This window comes from Anomaloglossus baeobatrachus, chromosome 4, assembly GCF_048569485.1.
Source record: "Anomaloglossus baeobatrachus isolate aAnoBae1 chromosome 4, aAnoBae1.hap1, whole genome shotgun sequence".
NCBI lineage: Eukaryota > Metazoa > Chordata > Amphibia > Anura > Aromobatidae > Anomaloglossus > Anomaloglossus baeobatrachus.
In genome coordinates this window covers 169,368,717-169,391,446 of record NC_134356.1, presented here as the reverse complement: position 1 = coordinate 169,391,446, position 22,730 = coordinate 169,368,717, and the positions used below count along the sequence as shown (strand labels likewise).

The 22,730-nt window shown below is 51.2% G+C and overlaps 1 protein-coding gene and 2 long non-coding RNA genes across 3 annotated transcripts in view; 1 reads left to right on the top strand and 2 right to left on the bottom strand.

The window, feature by feature from the left end:
* The window catches only part of LOC142301342 (E3 ubiquitin-protein ligase RNF14-like), an 87,464-nt gene that overhangs the window by 9,469 nt on the left and 55,265 nt on the right, over positions 1–22,730 (bottom strand). Inside the window, exon 7 of the mRNA XM_075342338.1 lies at positions 21,620–21,747. Coding sequence (XP_075198453.1) covers positions 21,620–21,747 — 128 coding nt within the window. The remainder of the gene's footprint in view (positions 1–21,619; positions 21,748–22,730) is intronic.
* LOC142301341 (uncharacterized) lies at positions 4,849–6,515 on the bottom strand. Its single transcript, XR_012752775.1, has 3 exons — positions 6,438–6,515; positions 5,340–5,387; positions 4,849–4,930 (listed from the first exon to the last, which is right to left on the bottom strand). It is a non-coding gene; the product is annotated as an uncharacterized LOC142301341 (long non-coding RNA).
* On the top strand, positions 7,467–9,132 carry LOC142301340 (uncharacterized). Its single transcript, XR_012752774.1, has 3 exons — positions 7,467–7,543; positions 8,594–8,641; positions 9,051–9,132. It is a non-coding gene; the product is annotated as an uncharacterized LOC142301340 (long non-coding RNA).

Sequence of the window (22,730 nt, the reverse complement as noted above, 5' to 3'; positions counted from 1 at the left end):
GTCATAGCGAGAGGTTATCTTTTCAAAATAGATGTACGAGTGCTGCCAGCATTGCTGCAGAGGTTAAATGGGTGGGTGGTCGGCATGTCAGTGCTCCGACCATATACCGCACACTGCATCTAATTGTACTTCTCAGAAGGAAGCCTCTTCTAAAGATCATGCACAAAAAGTTTGCAAACAGTTTGTTGAAGACAAGCAGACTAAGCACATGGATGTCCTGTGGTCTGATGAGACTAAAATAAAATTATTTGGTTCAGATGGTGTCAAGCATGTGTGGCTGCAACCAAGTGAGTGGTACAAAGTCAAGTGTATCTTGCCTACAGTCACGCATGGCGGTGGAAATGTCATGGTTTGTGGCTGCATGAGTGGGAAGCTAAAGTTCATTGAGGGAAACATGAATGCCAACATCTACTGTGACATACTGAAGCAACGCATGATCCTTGCTCTTCAGAAACTGGGCCACAGGGCAGTTTTCCAACATGATAACGACACCAAACATACCTCCAAGATGTCCAGAAGCTGTATGTAAAGGTGCTGGACTGGCCAAGCATGTCTCCAGGCCTAAAATCTATTGAGCACCTGCGGTGCATCCTCAAACAGGTGCTGGAGCATAAAGTCTCTAACTTCCACCAGTTCCATAATGTTATCATGGAGGAGTGGAACAGGATTCCAGTAGCTCCTGTGAAGCTCTAGTGACCTCCATGAACAAGAGAGTTAAGGCCGTGCTTGAAAATAATGGTGGCCACACAAAATATTGACACTTTAGGTACAATTTGACCATTTTCACTTAGGGGTGTACTCTCTTTTGTTGCTAGCGGTTTAGACACTAATGGCTGTTTGTTGAGTTATTTAGCTGCCACACCAAATTTACACTGTTATAGAAGCTGTACACTGACTACTTTACATTGTATCAAAATGTCATCTTCAGTGTTGTCACATGAAAAGATAATAAAATATTTACAAAAATGTGAGGGGTGTACTCACTTTTGATATATACTGTAGTTTGAGGATTCATCACCCCATGTGTTTGATGATTGGTGGCAGTGTGTTGTGTATCCGGGGTGTGTAGACTGTATAGGGGTCTTATTTATGCACACTTTGCAGCCTATAATCTGTTATAGCTGAGAGCAAAGTTTGAGTGAGAAGACATAAATTTACCCTTCCAGTCGCACCCCACGTCACATGCTGAGAAAGGGTGTACTTGACAATATAATTATTTTGCTTTTTATTTATTTCACTTTCGGAATCTCCAGAGGATTCAAACATAGTTGAAAATAACACTGCTGCCATTTGCAAGAGCACCATTTACCTACTCTATAATTATAGCAGCCCTGAGAACACGAAGCTTGTCCTGGCATTAAGGGACTGTAGGGCTGTTCAACGCCTACTATGATGTCTGTCTTGTTGCAGTAAAGACCCACTTGAGGTCAGCACAAAGTGGAGAGTGGTCTTACATAGTGTGAGACTGTGACCGGGGTTATCTATGACGGCCGGTATGTCTCGCCCCGGTTGTGCTCACTCCATGATAATCCACTATAGGGTTAATGCTGTTTTCCCTACAGGCTGAAGGGAGGGATAAATAGATTCAGGAACAAGGGCAGGTGTGCCGGGTGTGAGAAAGTGATCACATCTCCCTGAGTTCTCTGCCGGAAAGGCACATATGTACTATTGTGGACTTTTTCTTTGGAATAAACCGTGTGCTGTGAACCTTGGTGCCTGGATCCCGTGTCTTCTGCAGCGCAGCCGACGACGCTACCTCACATATGGTGGAGAGTCGGCGGGCATGACAGCCGGTGAGGTGTAGCATCCATCCCTGGTGACCCAGCTGCGCATGTCCTGGATTCGAGCGGCTATACTACAGCCCAAACCCGGCGACGCCATGGAGGACATAATAAAGCATTTGGCTCAGGCTAATGCACAGCAGCAACAGGCTAATGCACAGCAGCTACAAACCAATGCACACCTGCTCCAATCCTTGCAAGTGCAGGAAAAAAAATTCCAAGAACAGATGGATCAGGCCAATGCACGTCAGCAGCAAGCCTTGCAATTGCAGGAAAAAAGGCACCAAGAACAGATGGTTCTCCTGGCCAAGTCGATCCGTGCCGGACCGGCAGCAACAACCCCGGGATCGGGTGATGACGGCAGCGTCCGGAAAGCGGTGAGACAAGCGTTGCAAAAGATGACCCCGGGTGATGATGTGGAAGCGTTCCTGGCGGTGTTTGAACGGGTGGCCGAGCGGGAAAAGCTGCCGACCCCGCAGTGGGCTGAGGTATTGTCACCTTATCTGACGGGGGAACCCCAAAAAGCATACCTGGACCTCTGTACCGAGGACGCCATGGACTATGTGACCCTGAAAGCCGAAATACTGGCTCGGTTGGGGGTGAATACCTATGTACGGGCTCAGCGGGTAAATCAGTGGTTCTTTGAGGAAGCCAAACCCGTACGCTCCCAGGCCTATGACTTGTTACATCTTGTAAAAAAGTGGTTGCAGCCTGACACTCTGAGCCCGGCGCAAATGGTGGAAAGGGTAGTAGTGGATCGTTTTGTGCGCACTTTACCCGTCACCGTTCAACGGTGGGTCGGACAGGGTGACCCGAGTACCCTGGACCAATTAGTGTCCCTGGTAGAGCGGCATGTGGCTACGCAAGACTTGATACGGGACACTGAGACTTTGCGTACCGCCCGTCGGTCCGGCCCCTCCAAGCCTAGGGCCAAGGACCCACCGCTGACACCGGTGCGGGAGTCCGCTACCGTCCCATCTGAAGCCGCACCCTCCGTCCCTGAGGTCCGGAAAACTATGTACCCTAAACGACAACTCGTCAAGGGGGTGTCCTTCACTATTAGATGTTGGCGGTGCCAGCGGGTGGGACATATGGAAGCCCAGTGTCCACTCACCACGGAGCCCATGGATTGTGGGGTTACCCGGCGGGGTTCAATGTATGCTCAGGTGGTGTGTACCGCTGACCTGGTCTACCCAGAGACTGAGCCCCACTTGTGCCAAATTCAGGTGAATGGATGTCCGGTTACAGGCTTGTTGGATTCCGGAAGCTTAGTGACCCTTGTGCGATCAACCCTAAGGGCTAAAGTAAAGGCCACCGGACGTACCGTGGGGGTGGTTTGCATACATGGGGACCGCCGAGACTATCCCACGGGGATAGTCACCATCACAGCACCTTGCGGTCAGGTGCAACATGAGGTGGGACTTATTAATACTCTTCCCTATGATGTGATCCTAGGAAGGGATCTGCCCTATTTTTGGACTTTATGGAAGGGACCTCCTAAGTCCCCTCAGATATTGGTCAGTCCGGGACCTGAGCCCTACAATCCTGAATCCGGGACGCCTGCCGTAGGGGTCCCCATGATAGGGACAGGATGTGAACCTGATAGGTCGCCCCTAGAGGTATTGGCAGGAGAGGCTGAGACGGTCGAGCCCATCCCGGAGTTGGAGGCGTCCCCGGATACGTTTGGGACAGCCCAACTCCAGGACCCTACGTTAATACATGCCCGGAGTCGGGTGACAGTAGTTGACGGGGTGGCACAGCTGCCTGGTGCCCAGGTAAGATACCCCCATTTCGCTCTTAAGCAGGATTTACTCTACCGGGTAGATGAAATACGGGGCGTAGGGGTAGAGCAGTTGGTGGTGCCCCAGCCGTATCGCCGGCGGGTCCTCGACTTGGCTCATAAACACCTGATGAGTGGTCACCTAGGGGTCAAGAAAACGCAGGAGCGAATATTGCAAAGGTTCTATTGGCCCGGGGTCTTTGGGGAGGTAAAACGGTTCTGCGAAACCTGCCTGGAGTATCAGCTTACCGCACCCCTGACCCACTTTCGCAGTCCGTTGGTACCGTTACCCATTATAGAAGTCCCTTTTGAACGGATAGGGATGGATCTGGTGGGGCCCCTCGTAAAGTCTGCTCGAGGGCACCAGCATATCCTAGTGATCGTTGACTATGCCACCCGGTATCCAGAGGCGATACCTCTCAGACATACTGCAGCCAAGCTTATAGCTCGGGAGTTGTTTGCTGTGTTCTGCCGGGTGGGGTTGCCCAAGGAGATCCTTACGGATCAGGGGACCCCATTCATGTCTAAAGTGACCAAAGAGCTATGCCGGCTACTCCAGATCAAGCAGTTGCGTACGTCTGTGTATCATCCTCAGACGGATGGTTTAGTGGAACGATTCAATAAAACCCTGAAAACCATGCTCAAAAGGGTGATTTCAAAAGACGGGAAAGACTGGGATATGATGCTTCCCTATTTAAATTTAAAATTATTATTATTATTATTATTATTATTTGATGTTTGCCATACGAGAGGTGCCACAGGCATCCACGGGGTTTTCGCCTTTTGAGTTGTTATACGGGCGACATCCCCGGGGATTGTTGGACCTGGCAAAAGAAACCTGGGAGCAGGAGCCCACCCCCCATAAAAGTGTGATTGAACACATTTTGGGTATGCAGAACCGCATAAGCGCGGTCATGCCAATTGTGAAGGAGCATTTACAGGAGGCTCAGGCTGCGCAAAGCGGCCGCTACAATAGACAAGCCACCGTGCGGACCTTTAATCCCGGGGATCGGGTGTTGGTATTGATTCCCACAGTTGTTAGATTAATCCCAAGCACACAATCAATTGCAACAGGGTAATGCAAAAAGTGATTTTTATTATAAGCAGAAAGAGAATGCCACTACCGAAAAAAGCAAAGACAGAGTCAAGCCAACGTTTCGGCCTTCACAAGGCCTTTATCAAGGACTTGCCTGTAAAGAAATAATAAAGATTATATACACACCAATGAGTGAACATAATGTACATATTTACATATTTACAAAGAGTATATATACAGACATACGTGTATCAAGAAGTGACGGGTATAGACGGATTAGACGTCAAATGGGTAAACCACAGGTAGGGCGTTCTGCTCTCAAAGCACAACTTGCTGGATGGAGAGAGGGATACAACAACAATAAGCACCATGAGAAGAATGGCAAGCAGAACGTACAGTAACGGCAAGTACGCGCTGGTACATAGCTCGATCAAATGGTGATGCCAGCAGGCAGTGAAATCATAAGATGAATACAATCCGTTCAGAACCATCGGAGATGGGTGACATAGTAGACAATGCAGGACATACTGTATTAGCAATACAGATATACGTATAGCACTTATTACCGGACGGGCAGAACCAGGAGGAGGCAGTGGATTAAACAGTACACTTGCTATGTTAGTGGTCAGGCGCCTAAGAGTAACGCTAAATGTAGCATGTATAAACAATGCTAGCCATTGTCTGTAGATAAGCAGTATACAGTATAACAGCGCAGTAGACAGTATGAGGTTAAAAAACCTACCCAGAGTCAAGGAGGCATGAAAGGTGAGTGGGTGGATGGAGGAAGTGCCTATGGAAAGACAGGATACATTAGTATACATAGCCATACATGTGGAAACCAGGCAGGTAGAGGTGCGCATTATAGATAGTGTATTTACCTTACAGGGCACAAGGGCAGGGGGACAGGGTCCCAGGGGTGCAAGCAGCAGGCGTGTGGCAGTGGGGGTCTGTGCAACGGCAGCTATTTGTAGCCAGGGCATTACTTGCTGGTGTGAGTCATGGGGGCAGGAGCGCAGGTGCCCGTGACGTCAGTGATGACGTGGGCTTACTATTGCGCATGCGTCCGGCGTCAGTGGGGAGCAGGAGAGGTGCTGTTTGCAAGCACCTTAGTGCGCATGCGTGCAGGGCGTCACGGAGGGGGCGGCAACCAGGGACAGGATCCCTGTCAGTGTGGGTCACTAGACTCGGCGCGCTTGTGTGCGTCGCGTCACAGGGGGGGCGGGGTAAGGGGAGTAACAGGCTGTGAACGGGGGTATGGGTGTTTATGATGTCACATAGGGGGCCGGATGTGATAGAGAGGTTAAAGTACCTGTATGTGGTTATTGTGCTGGTATGTACCGGCTCATAAGAATCATGGAACCAGGATATGTGTAGTGGGGAAGCACATTATGAATGACTGTGTATATAATGTATGTGTGGTCTATGGGTGTGGAGTCAGTATATAGGATGTAAAAGGGAAGGTTATATACGACTATAAAGGGGGACTGGAAACATAAATGGGACGAGTATACAGCTATATATTGCTAATATGAGGCTGTTAGTGTATAGCTGATATAGATTGGCGAATACCGCTGGTATATAGCTGGAATGGACAATAAGCTGGGATGTGGCTGATATGTGGTGCTGATATATGAATGGAATAGGCAAAAAGTACTGTGGTAGAAGTGTATATATGTGGGATAATACAGAGAGGGTTGAAAGGAATGTAATGGTTTACTTGGGTGTAAAGGAGAGAAGTAGTATATGTATGATAATGTTGTGTGTTGGAGGGGAGGGGGAAGGGGGGGGGGGGAAGAAATTATTGGAAAGGGAGGGAATGGTGATAGGGTAAGGATGCTACCTGGTGAAGAGGAGGTGCCAGTTGTGGAGAGGGTGCATGGGTGGGATCCGATCGGTGGAGCAGGTGATCAGTATCTCTAAAAGAAAAAAAAGAAAGGTTAAGAAAACGGTTATGTAAGCATCAAATAAATACATAAAACATAATGCATGGCAATGGTCTACTCAGGTACACAGGCAGGGTTAATAATTCGTTTCATACTCTCTATTCATACCCCACGGCTCAAGGGTTTGTAAGGTATGTATCCAGTATGCCTCACGGTCCCGGAGAATTTGTACCCTATCGCCACCCCTTCTGGGTAGTGGGACATGTTCTAATATCTGAAACCTTAATTGGGAGACTGAGTGACCTCTGGCCGCAAAGTGAGCCGGAATGGAATCTCCACCTTTGATCTGTCATAAACGTCCTCGCAACATCAGAGACACTTTGGTCCGGGCTGACATAGGTTCATCCCTAAACCGGGACAGACAGAGCTTTTTGGCCACGCCACGTAAGGGCACATTCCCGTGCCTCCATTGTGTACAGTGCTCTAACGTCACCAGAGGGGAGTTCGTTACACACCCCGGAACCGGTAAACGATATCCCATCCGAGGTTTCTATACATGTGACACGAATTTTGTCGTTTACCTAATCAAATGTCCCTGCGGTCTCGGATATGTTGGAGAAACTACCCAACATATCCGAGACCGCATTAGTAAACATAAATCGACTATAAGGTGTGGCCTGACTGTACTCCCCATTCCGGCTCACTTTGCGGCCAGAGGTCACTCAGTCTCCCAATTAAGGTTTCAGATATTAGAACATGTCCCACTACCCAGAAGGGGTGGCGATAGGGTACAAATTCTCCGGGACCGTGAGGCATACTGGATACATACCTTACAAACCCTTGAGCTGTGGGGTATGAATAGAGAGTATGAAACGAATTATTAACCCTGCCTGTGTACCTGAGTAGACCATTGCCATGCATTATGTTTTATGTATTTATTTGATGCTTACATAACCGTTTTCTTAACCTTTCTCTTTTTTCTTTTAGAGATACTGATCACCTGCTCCACCGATCGGATCCCACCCATGCACCCTCTCCACAACTGGCACCTCCTCTTCACCAGGTAGCATCCTTACCCTATCACCATTCCCTCCCTTTCCAATAATTTCTTCCCCCCCCCCCCTTCCCCCTCCCCTCCAACACACAACATTATCATACATATACTACTTCTCTCCTTTACACCCAAGTAAACCATTACATTCCTTTCAACCCTCTCTGTATTATCCCACATATATACACTTCTACCACAGTACTTTTTGCCTATTCCATTCATATATCAGCACCACATATCAGCCACATCCCAGCTTATTGTCCATTCCAGCTATATACCAGCGGTATTCGCCAATCTATATCAGCTATACACTAACAGCCTCATATTAGCAATATATAGCTGTATACTCGTCCCATTTATGTTTCCAGTCCCCCTTTATAGTCATATATAACCTTCCCTTTTACATCCTATATACTGACTCCACACCCATAGACCACACATACATTATATACACAGTCATTCATAATGTGCTTCCCCACTACACATATCCTGGTTCCATGATTCTTATGAGCCGGTACATACCAGCACAATAACCACATACAGGTACTTTAACCTCTCTATCACATCCGGCCCCCTATGTGACATCATAAACACCCATACCCCCGTTCACAGCCTGTTACTCCCCTTACCCCGCCCCCCCTGTGACGCGACGCACACAAGCGCGCCGAGTCTAGTGACCCACACTGACAGGGATCCTGTCCCTGGTTGCCGCCCCCTCCGTGACGTCCTGCACGCATGCGCACTAAGGTGCTTGCAAACAGCACCTCTCCTGCTCCCCACTGACGCCGGACGCATGCGCAGTAGTAAGCCCACGTCATCACTGACGTCACGGGCACCTGCGCTCCTGCCCCCATGACTCACACCAGGAAGTAATGCCCTGGCTACAAATAGCTGCCGTTGCACAGACCCCCACTGCCACACGCCTGCTGCTTGCACCCCTGGGACCCTGTCCCCCTGCCCTTGTGCCCTGTAAGGTAAATACACTATCTATAATGCGCACCTCTACCTGCCTGGTTTCCACATGTATGGCTATGTATACTAATGTATCCTGTCTTTCCATAGGCACTTCCTCCATCCACCCACTCACCTTTCATGCCTCCTTGACTCTGGGTAGGTTTTTTAACCTCATACTGTCTACTGCGCTGTTATACTGTATACTGCTTATCTACAGACAATGGCTAGCATTGTTTATACATGCTACATTTAGCGTTACTCTTAGGCGCCTGACCACTAACATAGCAAGTGTACTGTTTAATCCACTGCCTCCTCCTGGTTCTGCCCGTCCAGTAATAAGTGCTATACGTATATCTGTATTGCTAATACAGTATGTCCTGCATTGTCTACTATGTCACCCATCTCCGATGGTTCTGAACGGATTGTATTCATCTTATGATTTCACTGCCTGCTGGCATCACCATTTGATCGAGCTATGTACCAGCGCGTACTTGCCGTTACTGTACGTTCTGCTTGCCATTCTTCTCATGGTGCTTATTGTTGTTGTATCCCTCTCTCCATCCAGCAAGTTGTGCTTTGAGAGCAGAACGCCCTACCTGTGGTTTACCCATTTGACGTCTAATCCGTCTATACCCGTCACTTCTTGATACACGTATGTCTGTATATATACTCTTTGTAAATATGTAAATATGTACATTATGTTCACTCATTGGTGTGTATATAATCTTTATTATTTCTTTACAGGCAAGTCCTTGATAAAGGCCTTGTGAAGGCCGAAACGTTGGCTTGACTCTGTCTTTGCTTTTTTCGGTAGTGGCATTCTCTTTCTGCTTATAATAAAAATCACTTTTTGCATTACCCTGTTGCAATTGATTGTGTGCTTGGGATTAATCTAACTATTGTAACTATTTTCCCTTTAAGCACCTCCCTCATACCCGCAGTTGAGCCCAGCTCTACTCTGAACTCAGCCTGGTATTGATTCCCACGGCAGAGAGTAAATTCCTGGCTCAGTGGCAAGGCCCCTACGAGATAAAGGAAAGAGTCGGGGTGGTTAACTATAAAGTATTGCAGCCCGGTAGGCGGAAACCTGAACAAATATACCATGTCAACCTATTAAAACCTTGGCAGGAACGGGAAAACCTGATGGCTGTTTTTTCCCCACCTCCCTCCTCTTCGGGTCGTTCACATCCGGCTCCAGCGACCTCCGGAGAGGACGAACCGGAAGTAAGGATTGGAGAAGCCCTCACCAAGACACAGAGGCGAGAGGCCAGACGGTTGGTTCAGCAGAACCCCGATGTCTTCTCCGAGCTGCCCGGTAGGACCAGTCTGATACGACATGATATTGTCACCGAGCCCCACCTGAAGGTACGCCTGAAGTCATACCGGGTACCGGAGGCTCGACGACAAGCCATATCAGAGGAAGTAAAGTCAATGTTACGCCTGGGGGTCATCGAAAAATCCCGGAGTGAATGGGCTAGTCCGATTGTCCTAATACCAAAACCCGATGGCTCCTTAAGGTTCTGCAATGACTTTAGGAGATTGAACGAAATATCCAAGTTTGATCTCTACCCCATGCCCCGGGTGGATAAGCTGATTGATAGGCTGGGACAGGCGCGATATTTTACCACGCTCGACCTGACCAAGGGGTACTGGCAGGTGCCACTAACGGAGTCCGCCAAGGAGAAAACCGCTTTTGTTACGCCGGAGGGTCTCTTCCACTATGTTGTCTTGCCTTTTGGGTTACATGGCGCTCCGGCCACGTTCCAGAGGTTGATGGACTTAGTGCTGGAACCCCACCAGGCGTATGCATCAGCGTACCTTGATGACATCATTATTTACAGCTCCGATTGGCAGACCCACTTGGAACAGGTACAAGCGGTGGTGGACGCGCTTCGAACAGCCGGATTGACAGCCAATCCCAAGAAATGTGCGTTGGGACTCACGGAAGCCCGCTACTTGGGCTACGTAATAGGCCAAGGAGTGATTAAGCCCCAAATTAACAAAGTTGAGGCGATCCAGAAGTGGCCTAGACCTCTGACCACGAAGCAGGTTAGGGCCTTCCTGGGTATCGTGGGGTACTACAGGAGGTTTGTAAAAGATTTTGCGGGACTATCAGCCCCCTTGACGGACCTTCTCAAAGGCAAGAAGTCCGTCATGGTGCACTGGACTCCGCAGGCCGAGGACTCCTTCCGGGCCCTGAAGGGGGTCCTGTGCGGACAGCCCGTTCTTGTAAACCCTGATTTCCGGAAAGAGTTCATAGTACAGACTGACGCCTCGGAGGTCGGCCTGGGGGCAGTGCTGTCTCAGGTGGTTCAGGGGGTGGAACACCCCGTCACCTTCTTAAGTAGGAAGCTCACCCCTCCCGAGCGGAATTATAGCGTAGTGGAGAAGGAGTGCCTGGCGATCAAGTGGGCCTTGGAGTCCCTACGCTATTACCTGCTGGGACGTCAGTTTCGCTTGGTGACGGATCACTCTCCACTGGTCTGGATGAGGTCCGCCAAGGAACGGAATGCCCGGGTTACCCGGTGGTTCCTTTCTCTGCAGAACTTCCGGTTTACGGTTGAACACCGGGCCGGTAGGTTGCAGGGCAACGCCGATGCCTTGTCCCGCGGCCCGTGTTTGATGGCAGGAGTTCAACCCCGCACGCTTGAACTGAGGGGGGGGGTATGTGAGACTGTGACCGGGGTTATCTATGACGGCCGGTATGTCTCGCCCCGGTTGTGCTCACTCCATGATAATCCACTATAGGGTTAATGCTGTTTTCCCTACAGGCTGAAGGGAGGGATAAATAGATTCAGGAACAAGGGCAGGTGTGCCGGGTGTGAGAAAGTGATCACATCTCCCTGAGTTCTCTGCCGGAAAGGCACATATGTACTATTGTGGACTTTTTCTTTGGAATAAACCGTGTGCTGTGAACCTTGGTGCCTGGATCCCGTGTCTTTTGCAGCGCAGCCGACGACGCTACCTCACAATAGTTTGATCAAGAGATGAAACGGAAAGTAGTGTGTTTGATCTTTGTGCTGTGAAGGATCATCCATGAGAAAAAAATTCCAGGACACACGAGTGGAGAACAAGCGGTTTATTCTACGCATTTCAAAGCTATCTAGATTTTTCTTCAGGAAAACCTAAAGCAGAAGCTGGATAGCTTTGAAATGTGTATGTGACGCCCTGGACTAGCCAGGTAGTCACAGACATAACAACACACACACCCCCTTTCCTAGACAGTCACAACAGTTAAACCAAAACCCTTGTTGCCTCCCTCCAGGGTCTGATGTCCACACCAGGTGGGGCGGAGCCAGGCTGTTGGCCCCACCCACCGAGGAGTTCACAGGCCTGGAGGCGGGAAAAGAGACAGATCTGAGTAGACAGTGAAAGTGAGAGGTCAGAAACTGTCGGTGTCTGGGTAGGGGCCCAGACACAAACAGCAAGGTTGGCAGACGGTGGTGGCCGTCGGCAGGAGGTAGTGGACCTCTGCAGAACCGTAGGACCGGGGTCGGGCGGTGGCCCGCCGGTACCGAACCGGGGAGTGGAGTGAAGCTAAGCACACAGGCAGGGCCATCGGAACCCGACTAGGCTTGGAGCCGCCAACAACAAATCCGAGTGTGACCGGAACCCCAGGGGTTTCCCAACAACAAAGACCCGACAGAAGGCAACAGTCCACACCGTGAAGATATACAGCCACCGCCATAGGCTAGAGATCCAAGGGCCAGCGCCTGCGGGCAAAACGGGCTCCTTCGGTACCTATACACCGGGGAGCGGACTACCGGTGGGCAACCACAGGAGTCAGAACATTCTAACAGGTGCAGGGAAAGACAGCCACCATCAGCCGTCCGGTGAGAGCACAAAAACACTGCAGCCGGCTGAGGGACCCGTCCATCCAGCCGTTTGGTTTACCAGAGACTCTGTCATTGACTGCCTGAGTGAGTACACCAGTGCCATCCGGCACCGCGCCGCGCTGCCCCTGCAACCCTGCATCCCAGCCATCCAGCCTCCCCGTTACACTACCGGGCCCCGGGACCACCAACCCCTACCCACGGAGGGGACAACATCCTAGCTGCTCCCTACCATCGCTCCTGGGATCCCCGTCACCAGCAGCAGTGGTGGCCTTTATCATGACGACCCGTGGGTGGCATCACGAACTATCTCCCTAAACAAACCACCCCCTTTTCACTCATGGACAAGGAGCGCTGCTCGAGTCCCCGGGTCCGGTCCACCGCTCGAGCCACCGAGCAGCAGCAGAAGCCAGGGACCCGAGCGCGTCCCCTCCGCCCCCGACAACTTGGCATCTGCGAACAGGATAGAACCAATCTACCTACCGGTAGAAGTGTGCCTTGCAGTCCCCGCCGGCGGCGTCCGGCCGAAAAATTTGAAGTGCCGCCATCTTTGGCGCGAAAATTTCCCGCTCGAGCGTCTTCCCCGAGCAGGGAAGGCGCGAAAGTGAAGCCCCGCCCCCAAAGAGGAAGTGCTAGAAAGAACCAAGGGGGGACGGGAAAAAGATTTTTGCGCCCAACGGAGCTGTTGGAGGAGTGGCGGTCGCAGCCGCAGCGGCGCCCGCAGATGGAAATGGGGTAGCTCGTGCTCCGGCCGCAAGAGCGGGGGAGACCGCGGGTCCAGCGGTCGCCCAGGTAATGCCGTTCTCCCTGCCCTATGTGCCTGGTGCTACCTGGCTGGCGCAGTACAATGGGAAGCCTGATGCTTTGCAGGTGTTCCGGAAAAAGATTAGCCCGGTCCTCGATTTATATCCCTTGACTGACAGGCAACGGGCAGCGGTAGTGCTAGGGCAGCTAACCGGCGCGGCTGAGCAGGAGACGGAGACCTGGACCAACGCGGACCGGGCCTCAGTGACTACCATTTTTGAGAAACTCCAAATCGCTTTTGAGACCCGCACAGAAGCAGAATTGCGGATGCAGTTTTATCAGTGTCAACAGCGGCCTGCGTATAATATAAGAGACTATGCCCTGTGCCTGCAAACAGCCCTCCGTACGCTGAAGCGGGTGGACACTATTAACGATGCGGACAGCAATAAGATGCTAGTGGAACAATTCTTGCAAGGGCTGGGGTCTGCAGAAGACCGCAAGCAGCTACGGCTGTGGGCCCTGGAACACCCCAATCTGGACTTTGCAGTATTGAAGGAGCGGGCCATCAAGGCCCTGCAGGTCCCAATGCCAGACGCTCCTGAGGCGGCCCCATGGCCTGCAGAAACGCTCCCATCTCAGTGGCACCTCCTCTCCCGGCTCTCCCAGCCCCTGCAGCGCCCGTCGGGATGATGGAGGAGCTAGCTGCCCAGGTCCGCCGCATAGATGGAGACCTAGCCAAGATCCTCGCCGCACTTCAGCTTCCGACGAAAGTCAAGCCCCCAGGGAGGATCCAGCTCGCCGACAGCCCAGAGGACGTCCCCTGGATGCAGTGGAAAAGGACCAATGACTCGCGGTATGGGCCTCCTATTTGTTACAGGTACAGCAAGCCTGGCCACTACTCTAGGCGATGCCCGTTAAACGAGCAACCCCTGGGGCCAAGGGCCAATCCTCAGGAGTAGACACCAATGCCCCCCCCCGACTGGTGAGACCGGTATGTCGGAGCTCGCCCCATCATCCCTCTGGCAGAGGACGGCATCCCGCTCATGGCCCTATTGGACACAGGATCACAGGTAACCACTATACCATATACACTGTACCAGCAGTATTGGGGTACTGACGAACTTGTCCCCTCTGATGATAGCCTGACTCTTGTCGCGGCCAATGGACTCCCTCTAACCCAAGTGGGATACAAACAAGTGACCCTGACTGTGGGACGTGCGGAGTTAAAGCACCAAGGAATGATTGTGGTGATGAATGAACCCAGTGACCATAACCCAAAAGTAATTCTAGGGACCAATGTGATGGAGCATTGTATGAGTGAGGTGCTGAGTTTGCTGCAGCAGTTGGCCGCCACAGCAGGAGGAGGCAGACAGAGGGCTGTGCAGCGTGAGATCCGGGCCCTCCTATATCGGCAACAAGTGAATTCGACGGGTGGAGAGATTGGTGGAGTAAGGGTGATGGATGTGGCCCCCTTGGTAGTGCCACCCACAAGCGAGATGATGATTTGGTGCAGGGCAGCAGTAGGCCCCCAGGGGCGCGACTACCCGGCGATGGTGGAACCCACGCCTTCTGAACACTGGCCCACGGTGATGGCGGCCAGAGTGGTGGTTGACGTCAAAAAGGGGAGAGTGCCTGTGAGAGTGCTGAATTGTGGAGAGGAGGAAGTTAGGCTTCCCCGTTACGCTACCCTTGCCAAGTTGCTTACCCTAGACCCTCACACCATTCACAAAGCCGCCCCTCCTTCCTCAGCACCCCCGGCCAGTAACCATATACCCCCCGAACAGTTAGAGGAGTGGTGCCAGGAACTACATGTAGGCACTGAAGCCACACCTACGCATCACAAAGAGGGGGTATACAGGGTAGTACAGGAGTATGAACAGGTTTTCAGAAAGCGCCCATTTCGGGAGGATTAAAGGGGTTCAACACCATATCCCTACAGGCATACATCCACCCATCAAAGAAAGGTATAGGCTCATCCCGCCAGCACATTATCAATGCGCCAAAGACATGTTGAGGAACATGAAGGAGGCAGGGGTCATTCGGGATAGTTGTAGTCCCTGGGCAGCCCCACTGGTGCTGGTGAAGAAGAAGGACAGCACCATGAGAATGTGTGTGGATTACCGGAAGATCAACCAGATAACGCATAAAGATGCCTATCCTCTACCCCGTATCGAAGAGTCGCTAGCTGCGCTGAGAACCACTAACTTCTTCTCTACCCTTGACCTTACCAGCAGATACTGGCAGGTGGCGGTCGCACCAGAGGACCGTGAGACGACTGCATTCGCCACTCCCATGGGACTCTGCGAGTTCAACAGCATGCCGTTTGGGCTGTGCAATGCCCCTGGAACCTTCCAACGGCTCATGGAGACGGCCTGGGACATCTCAATTTCGAAACTGTCCTGCTTTATCTAGATGATGTGATCGTATACTCCCCGACGTAGGAGGCCCACCTGGAGCACCTGGCTGAAGTGTTCGCGTCCCTAGCCAAGTATGGGATGAAGCTGAAGCCCTCCAAGTGCTACCTACTGAAGCCTAGGGTACAGTACCTCGGACACGTGGTGAGCGCAGAAGGTGTCGCCCCAGATCACGAGAAGATCACTGCTATCCAGGACTGGCCGAGACCGACCATAGTGAGAGAGGTGAGACAGTTTCTGGGCATGGTGGGCTATTATCGCCGCTTCATCAAGGGGTATACGAAGATGGCTGCACCTATGCAGAACCTCCTCGTGGGACAGACCAAGGGTGGCAGGGCCCCTGGGCCCCCATTTGTGTGGGAGGAGAAGCATGAAGAGTCCTTTCACCAGCTAAATACGGCCTTGACAGGGGAAGAAGTCCTGGCGTACCCCGACTACAGCCTCCCGTTCGTCCTCTACACCGACGTCAGCAATGTGGGCCTGGGAGCAGTTCTGTCCCAGGTCCAGGACGGGAGGGAAAAGGTGATCGCCTATGCCAGCAGAAAACTCCAGCCCACGGAAAGGAACCCTGAAAATTACAGCTCCTTCAAGCTTGAGTTCCTGGCCCTGGTGTGGGCAATCACCGAGAGGTTCCAACATTACCTGGCAGCGGCAAAATTCACTGCCTACACTGACAATAATCCGTTGACTCATCTGGACACGGCCAAACTGGGCGCTCTGGAACAGCGGTGGGTGGCCAGGCTGTCTAATTATGACTTCACTATCAAATACAGAGCCGGCCGCAAGAACACCAACGCGGACGCGTTATCCCGGATGCCCCACCTGCCGGATGGTGGGTCGGAAGACGATGACCTCGAAAAAATTGAGTTGCCCGCGTTCCATCGGCCACCGGTCGAAAAACTATATGTCAAACAACAACAGGCGAACCTGGACCCGCTACTCAGTCAGGGATGGCAAGAAGCCCAAGACCAAGCGCCTGCCGTCCAGCTGGTCAAGACCATGATTGAGCAGGGCTCCTCTGGAATGGATCCTGTAGCTCCCTCTGAGGCCCAGCGGCTGTGGAAAGAACGAGCCCGGCTGTACCTGCACGAAGGGAAGCTGTATTGAGGGCTGATCAACCCAAAGAGTCACGAGAAGGTTCGTCAGCTGGTGGTCCCTCAGGCCAGCGTGCCCAAAGTCCTACGGGCATATCACGATGGCGCCGGGAATTTCGGCTGGAAAAAGCTGGACATGTTGCTGAGAGAGCGGTTCTATTGGAGTGGGATGCGAGAATATGTGGAGGCCTGGTGCTGAGAGTGCGGCCCCTGTGCGCTGAGACGGAAGGATAAAGTCAGCCAAAGAGCCCCTCTACAGCCGATCGTCACCCATCAACCGCTGGAGTTGGTTGCCTTGGACCACGTCAAGCTCACACCCAGCCGGAATGGATATACCTATGCCTTGATCATCGTGGACCACTACTCCAGATTCATGGTGGTTGTTCCAGTCAAAGATTTGACTGGCCGTACCGCAGCTAGGGTATCCCAGGCCTACTTCTGTCGACCGCACGGATACCCGGAGAGGGTGCTTACGGACCAGGGTTCAGCCTTTGAAGCAGAGGTGTTTCAAGAGTTCTGCCAATTGTACGGTTGTAAGAAGATCAGGACCACGCCATACCATGCCCAGACTAATGGGATATGTGAGAAGATGAACCACCTGGTCCTGGACCTCCTCAAGGTGATACCGTTGGAAGAGCGGAACCTGTGGCCAGAAAAGCTGCCTGACCTGGTAGACATGTACAATAATATCCCCTGTAGTTCTACCAAATGCACCCCGGCGTATCTGATGAGAGCCCGACCGGGTCGGCTGCCGGTGGACCTTGAAATGGACTTGGAGGCTCCAGAGGCCCTTCCTTTGACTGCCGGCTGGGATACCCGGCGGCAAATCCAATACCGACGGGTCCAGGAGTATGTGGAGAAGAATCTCGGTCAGACCCATAAGCTTGATGACCAGTGGGAAAAGACCCCGTATGTCATACAGCCCACTGAATGGGAGAATGAGAAGGCTTATCTGGTCAGTCGCGACCAGGGGAGGACCGCCACTACAGTTTCCAGGGACCACCTGAACAAATGCCCTTACCCCTTGAGAGTGACAAATGAGGTTCCGGTTCCCACGCCGAGCGGGGAAAAGGAGAAGGAGGTGATCCACACAGTGATTGGTGATTTTCCAGCAGACTGGCCTATGCAAAACGGTGCGGTGATTGTTCCGGTGATAATGTTCCCACAACACATGGAAGAAATGGAGACGGAAACGCCAGCCAGTGAGCCACTCGAACAAGCGCCCAGGGATGCACCTATACCCCCTCCCCTTGGGTCTCCACTTGCCATATCTGACAGACAAGAAGAGGAAATGGTCGTCTCCTCTATCCCCTTGCCCGCTACTAGCGACATTGTCCTCCGAAGATCCACACGCCCCAACCTAGGTAGGCCCCCGCTTAGGTATAGGGAAACTACCATCTAGGGGTGCAGGATGTTGATTGTGTAAATAGCTGAATGAATGAACACCAATCACCTGAGTTTATCACCTGATCATCAACCAGTTGATTATACTTGCCAACAAGTTGTCCCCGTAGGGACTCTATGTGTTTTCACCGCCCACATGAGGAACTACTCATGAACATGGCCGAGAACTTGCAGGCCAACCACGAACTTGTGGTTTTGTAAATAGTTTGTGGGCGGTTTTCCGTGCCACCTCCGGAGAGGCAGATTGGAGGAAGGACCCGCAGCAGAGTAGGCTGGGGCCCGGCCACCACCAGGACCGGTGGCCATCCTCCGGGGGTCAGGGGTCCCCCTGGACGTGGGGTTCCCTGAAGTGACAGCCGGGTGCGAGACACCGTACCCGTTCCCGCTTGGGTGACCTGGAACCGAGTTCCTGCTTGCGGACTGGGGAAGAGGGGTGCTGCCCGTTTCTTAGGGGCAGCATCAAGGTTTAGGTTGCTTGGATGGGGAAGCGGATGACCATGAACCCGTCCGTCATTATTAAAAATGTTTATTAATGTTTGAAACGTTAAAGTGCCATGCCTCCCATAAGGGAAGAACTACAAAATATGCTTGAGTTTTATGTTTTATATGTTAAATTATCTTTTACAGAAAAATAAAACCGGTGATGGACGGGCAGCCCGCGGATGGTCTGCATTTTTACCAAGGGGGAATGTGACGCCCTGGACTAGCCAGGTAGTCACAGACATAACAACACACACACCCCCTTTCCTAGACAGTCACAACAGTCAAACAAAAACCCTTGTTGCCTCCCTCCAGGGTCTGATGTCCACACCAGGTGGGGCGGAGCCAGGCTGTTGGCCCCACCCACCAAGGAGTTCACAGGCCTGGAGGCCGGAAAAGAGACAGAAATCTGAGTAGACAGTGAAAGTGAGAGGTCAGAAACTGTCGGTGTCTGGGTAGGGGCCCAGACACAAACAGCAAGATTGGCAGACGGTGGTGGCCGTCTGCAGAAGGTAGTGGACCTCTGCAGAACCGTAGGACCGGGGTCGGGCGGTGGCAGGGAAAGACAGCCACCATCAGCCGTCCCGGAAGAGAACAAAAACACTACAGCCGGCTGAGGGACCCGTCCATCCAGCCGTTTGGTTTACCAGAGACTCTGTCATTGACTGCCTGAGTGAGTACACCAGTGCCATCCGGCACCGCGCCGCACTGCCCCTGCATCCCAGCCATCCAGCCTCCCCGTTACACTACCGGGCCCCGGGACCACCAACCCCTACCCACGGAGGGGACAACATCCTAGCTGCTCCTTACCATTGCTCCCAGGATCCCCGTCACCAGCAGCAGTGGTGGCCTTTATCACCACGACCCGTGGGTGGCGTCACGAACTATCTCCCTAAACAAACCACCCCCTTTTCACTCGTGGACGAGGAGTGCTGCTCGAGTCCCCGGGTCCGGTCCACCGCTCAAGCCACCGAGCAGCAGTAGAAACCCCAAACCGGAGCGCGGTGAGTGCGGCCCCTCCGCCCGCGACATGTAGAATAATCTGCATGTTCTCCACCCATGGGTCCTGGAATTCTTCCTCACTGAAGGTCCTTCACAGCAGGCCAGAACAAACACAATAATTTAATCTCTGCATTTTCACGTGTGTCTGCTGCAACTGTTAATGCATCTCGTACAGTATACGGTATTGTGGGGTAATCAGGATGTTCAGCAAGTACGTTCCGTTTTTCTAACGATTTGTAAATAAAATTTTGTTTTAATCCTAACCGGAACGTGCTTGCTGGACATCCTAATTACTGTGCACCGCCGGCCTGGGTGTTTCCCTGAGGATTGGGTGAGCTTGTTCTAAAAACTTTCTTACCAGTATATGGTATTGTGTATCCCACAACCATACCAGGTGAGCACACCACTGTCATCTATACTGTTTTTAACCAGTTAAAACCATTTTGCGTCTCTTTGCTCTACCATTACATATAGTTTGATTAAATCTCATATACAAGGTGGCCATAAAATAATCGAAGGTGTTTGGAGCCGTATGCAGACTGACCCAGTGGACAGACAACGATGGATATTTGTATGTATGCTATTCAAGGCATGGGGAAATGGAAGGCATCTTAAAAAATGTTTTATACCAAAACACCCACCAGGTGAAAAAGTGGTGCTGTACAGTGAGTAAGCAGCCCAAAATCCGTGTGCCGATAATTGGAGATGTCACAATTGTTCCACAAACTAGCAGAACTGTTACATGTGGCCGCAATCATGCATGGTGATCATGTTCATCCTATGCAGAACATGCTCGATACTTGCACGTAACATGTCTGGTGGGATGCTGCGCACTTACAAAATGATGTGTTCTTTGAGGTCAGCCAGGGTGTTGACATTTCCCCTATAAATACGCTCTTTCAAGTGTCTTCACAACCAGAAATCACAAGGATTGAGATCGGGCAAATGCGGTGGCCATGAGTTAGGGATGAAGCTGCTCTAAATCCTGTCATCAGGAAAATGTACACGCAGAACATTCTTCACGCGATTTCCGATGTGAGGAGGTGCTCCATCATGCATGGAGGTGGTCGTCTGAAGGCACTGCTGCTGTTGGAGTTGCGTAATGACCACTGTCTCCAGCATTGTCTTGTATCTTGCTGCTGTCACGGAACAGGTAGCAAACCCAGTTGGCCTCATTTCTTCGTAAAATAACGGTCCGAGGAAGAATGATGACATGAAGCCACACCAAATGGTTACCTTTGGTGAATGCAGCAGAACCCCCTTGACCGCATATGGATTTTTGGTAGCCCATATGTGACAGTTTTGTCTGTTCACCGCTCCATTCAGGTAAAAATGCACTTCATCGCACCACAGAACATTCCATGGCCAATTGCCATCCACTTCCACTCTCGCCAGAAACATGAATGAAAATCTCATGCGGGTATCATTGTCACGAGGACGAAGTTGTTGATGATGGCTAATTTTATGCGGGGTATGTCCGCAAGACCTTTTGGAGAACTTTCCACACTTTGCTGTACGGGAGCCCCATTTGCCTGGAAACACTGCGTGCACTGCTTTTCCCGGCAAGGTTGTTCATGCCCTGTTCCATGACGGCAGTGGCAATGTCCTCCACAACCTCTCTGCTTACCAGTCGTTGCTCGCACCCTGGCTGGACACTGAGTAAGCCTGTTGTCTCACAACGTGTCATCATCTGTCTCAGCGAATTGACAGCCATTGGACCGCTACATGTGTGAAGGTCTGTCAAACGACAAAAGACTCTCAGTGCAGCTGTAGCATTCCTGGCTTTCTCATAAAACAACTGCACTAACAGCGCATGATCCGGCAAAGAGACAGGCATCTTACAGACTGAGTTGCAAGGCGCACTCACTGTACAGCGCCACTTTTTCACCTGGTGGGGAGTTTTGGTATAAAAAAAGTTTTTAAGATGCCTTCCGTTTCTCCATGCCTTGAATAGCATACATACCAATTTTCAGCCAATTCTGTCCACTGGGTGAGTCACGGCTCAAAACACCTTAGGTTATTTTATAGCCACCTTGTATATGCTGCAGAAATATAAAGTACAAATAAATATAACTGTTTATCATATTGTGCAAGCTTTTTATGACACTTTTAATTGATAACTCTGAAGAACTCAAAAACTCTAAAACTAGGCTGGAGACTTACTAAACACGACATCTTGTAGTGCCATTAAAATGGTCATATGCGTTTTCTTGAGGCAGTATGCTCAAACAAGTCCAGCAAAATTTCTGTTTACACCCAGTGCAGGTCATTTTGTTACAGCCATCAATTTTCTGTTAAAAACAAAGCAGTACAACACATCAACAATAAAATATATCGCTTAGCAGATAACAACATTTATTCACCAAAAGTATCAATTCAATCTGTGTTACAGCACCATTACTGCCATGTACTTTACATTACGAAATTCTGTTGGCAAGTTCTTTTTAAAGGAAACCTGTCACCAGATTTTTCCCTATTAAATCAAAAATATCACCTTCTGCAGCTCCTGGGCTGCATTCTATGAAGGTGCACCTTGTTGCTGGCCTCCTTTTCTGACCTCCAAAACAACTTTATAAAATATTACCTTTTCGTATGCAAATTACATTGGTTGGACAGATGGACGGGCTCTATTTCGCCTTCTGTCCCCCCTCCTGCCGCTGTTCGCAGTTCCCCAGTCTTGATTTGCATGTATGACAACGGCCCCGTCATCCTCCACGCTGAGGCCGAAGTCTCGCGCAGGCGCAGTCAGCAGAGGCCACTATCGCGGGCCTGAGCAGAAACTATCCCTCTCGTGCGCTGGTGATGTATTTGCGCAGGCTCGAGATTATGGGCGGGTACTAGGATGACGCTGGTGAGGTCATGCACAGCGCCGCCCATAATCTTGATCCTGCGCAAATACATCATCGGCGTGCGAGTGGGATAGTTTCTGCTCAGGCCCGCGATAGTGGCCTCTGCTAACTGCGCCTACGCGAGACTTCGGCATCAGCGTGGCGGATGACGGGGCCGTCGTCATTCATGCAAATCAAGACTGGGGGACGGTGAACAGCGGCAGGAGGGGGGACAGAAGGCGAAATAGAACTCACCCATCTGGCCAACCAAACTAATTTGCATATGAAAAGGTAATATTTTATAAAGTTGTTTTGGAGGTCTGAAAAGGGGACCAGCAACAAGGTGCACCTTCATAGAATGCAGCTCAGGAGCTGCAGAAGGTAATATTTTTGGTTTAATAGGGAAAAATCTGGTGACAGGTTCCCTTTAAAGGGAATTTATGTTC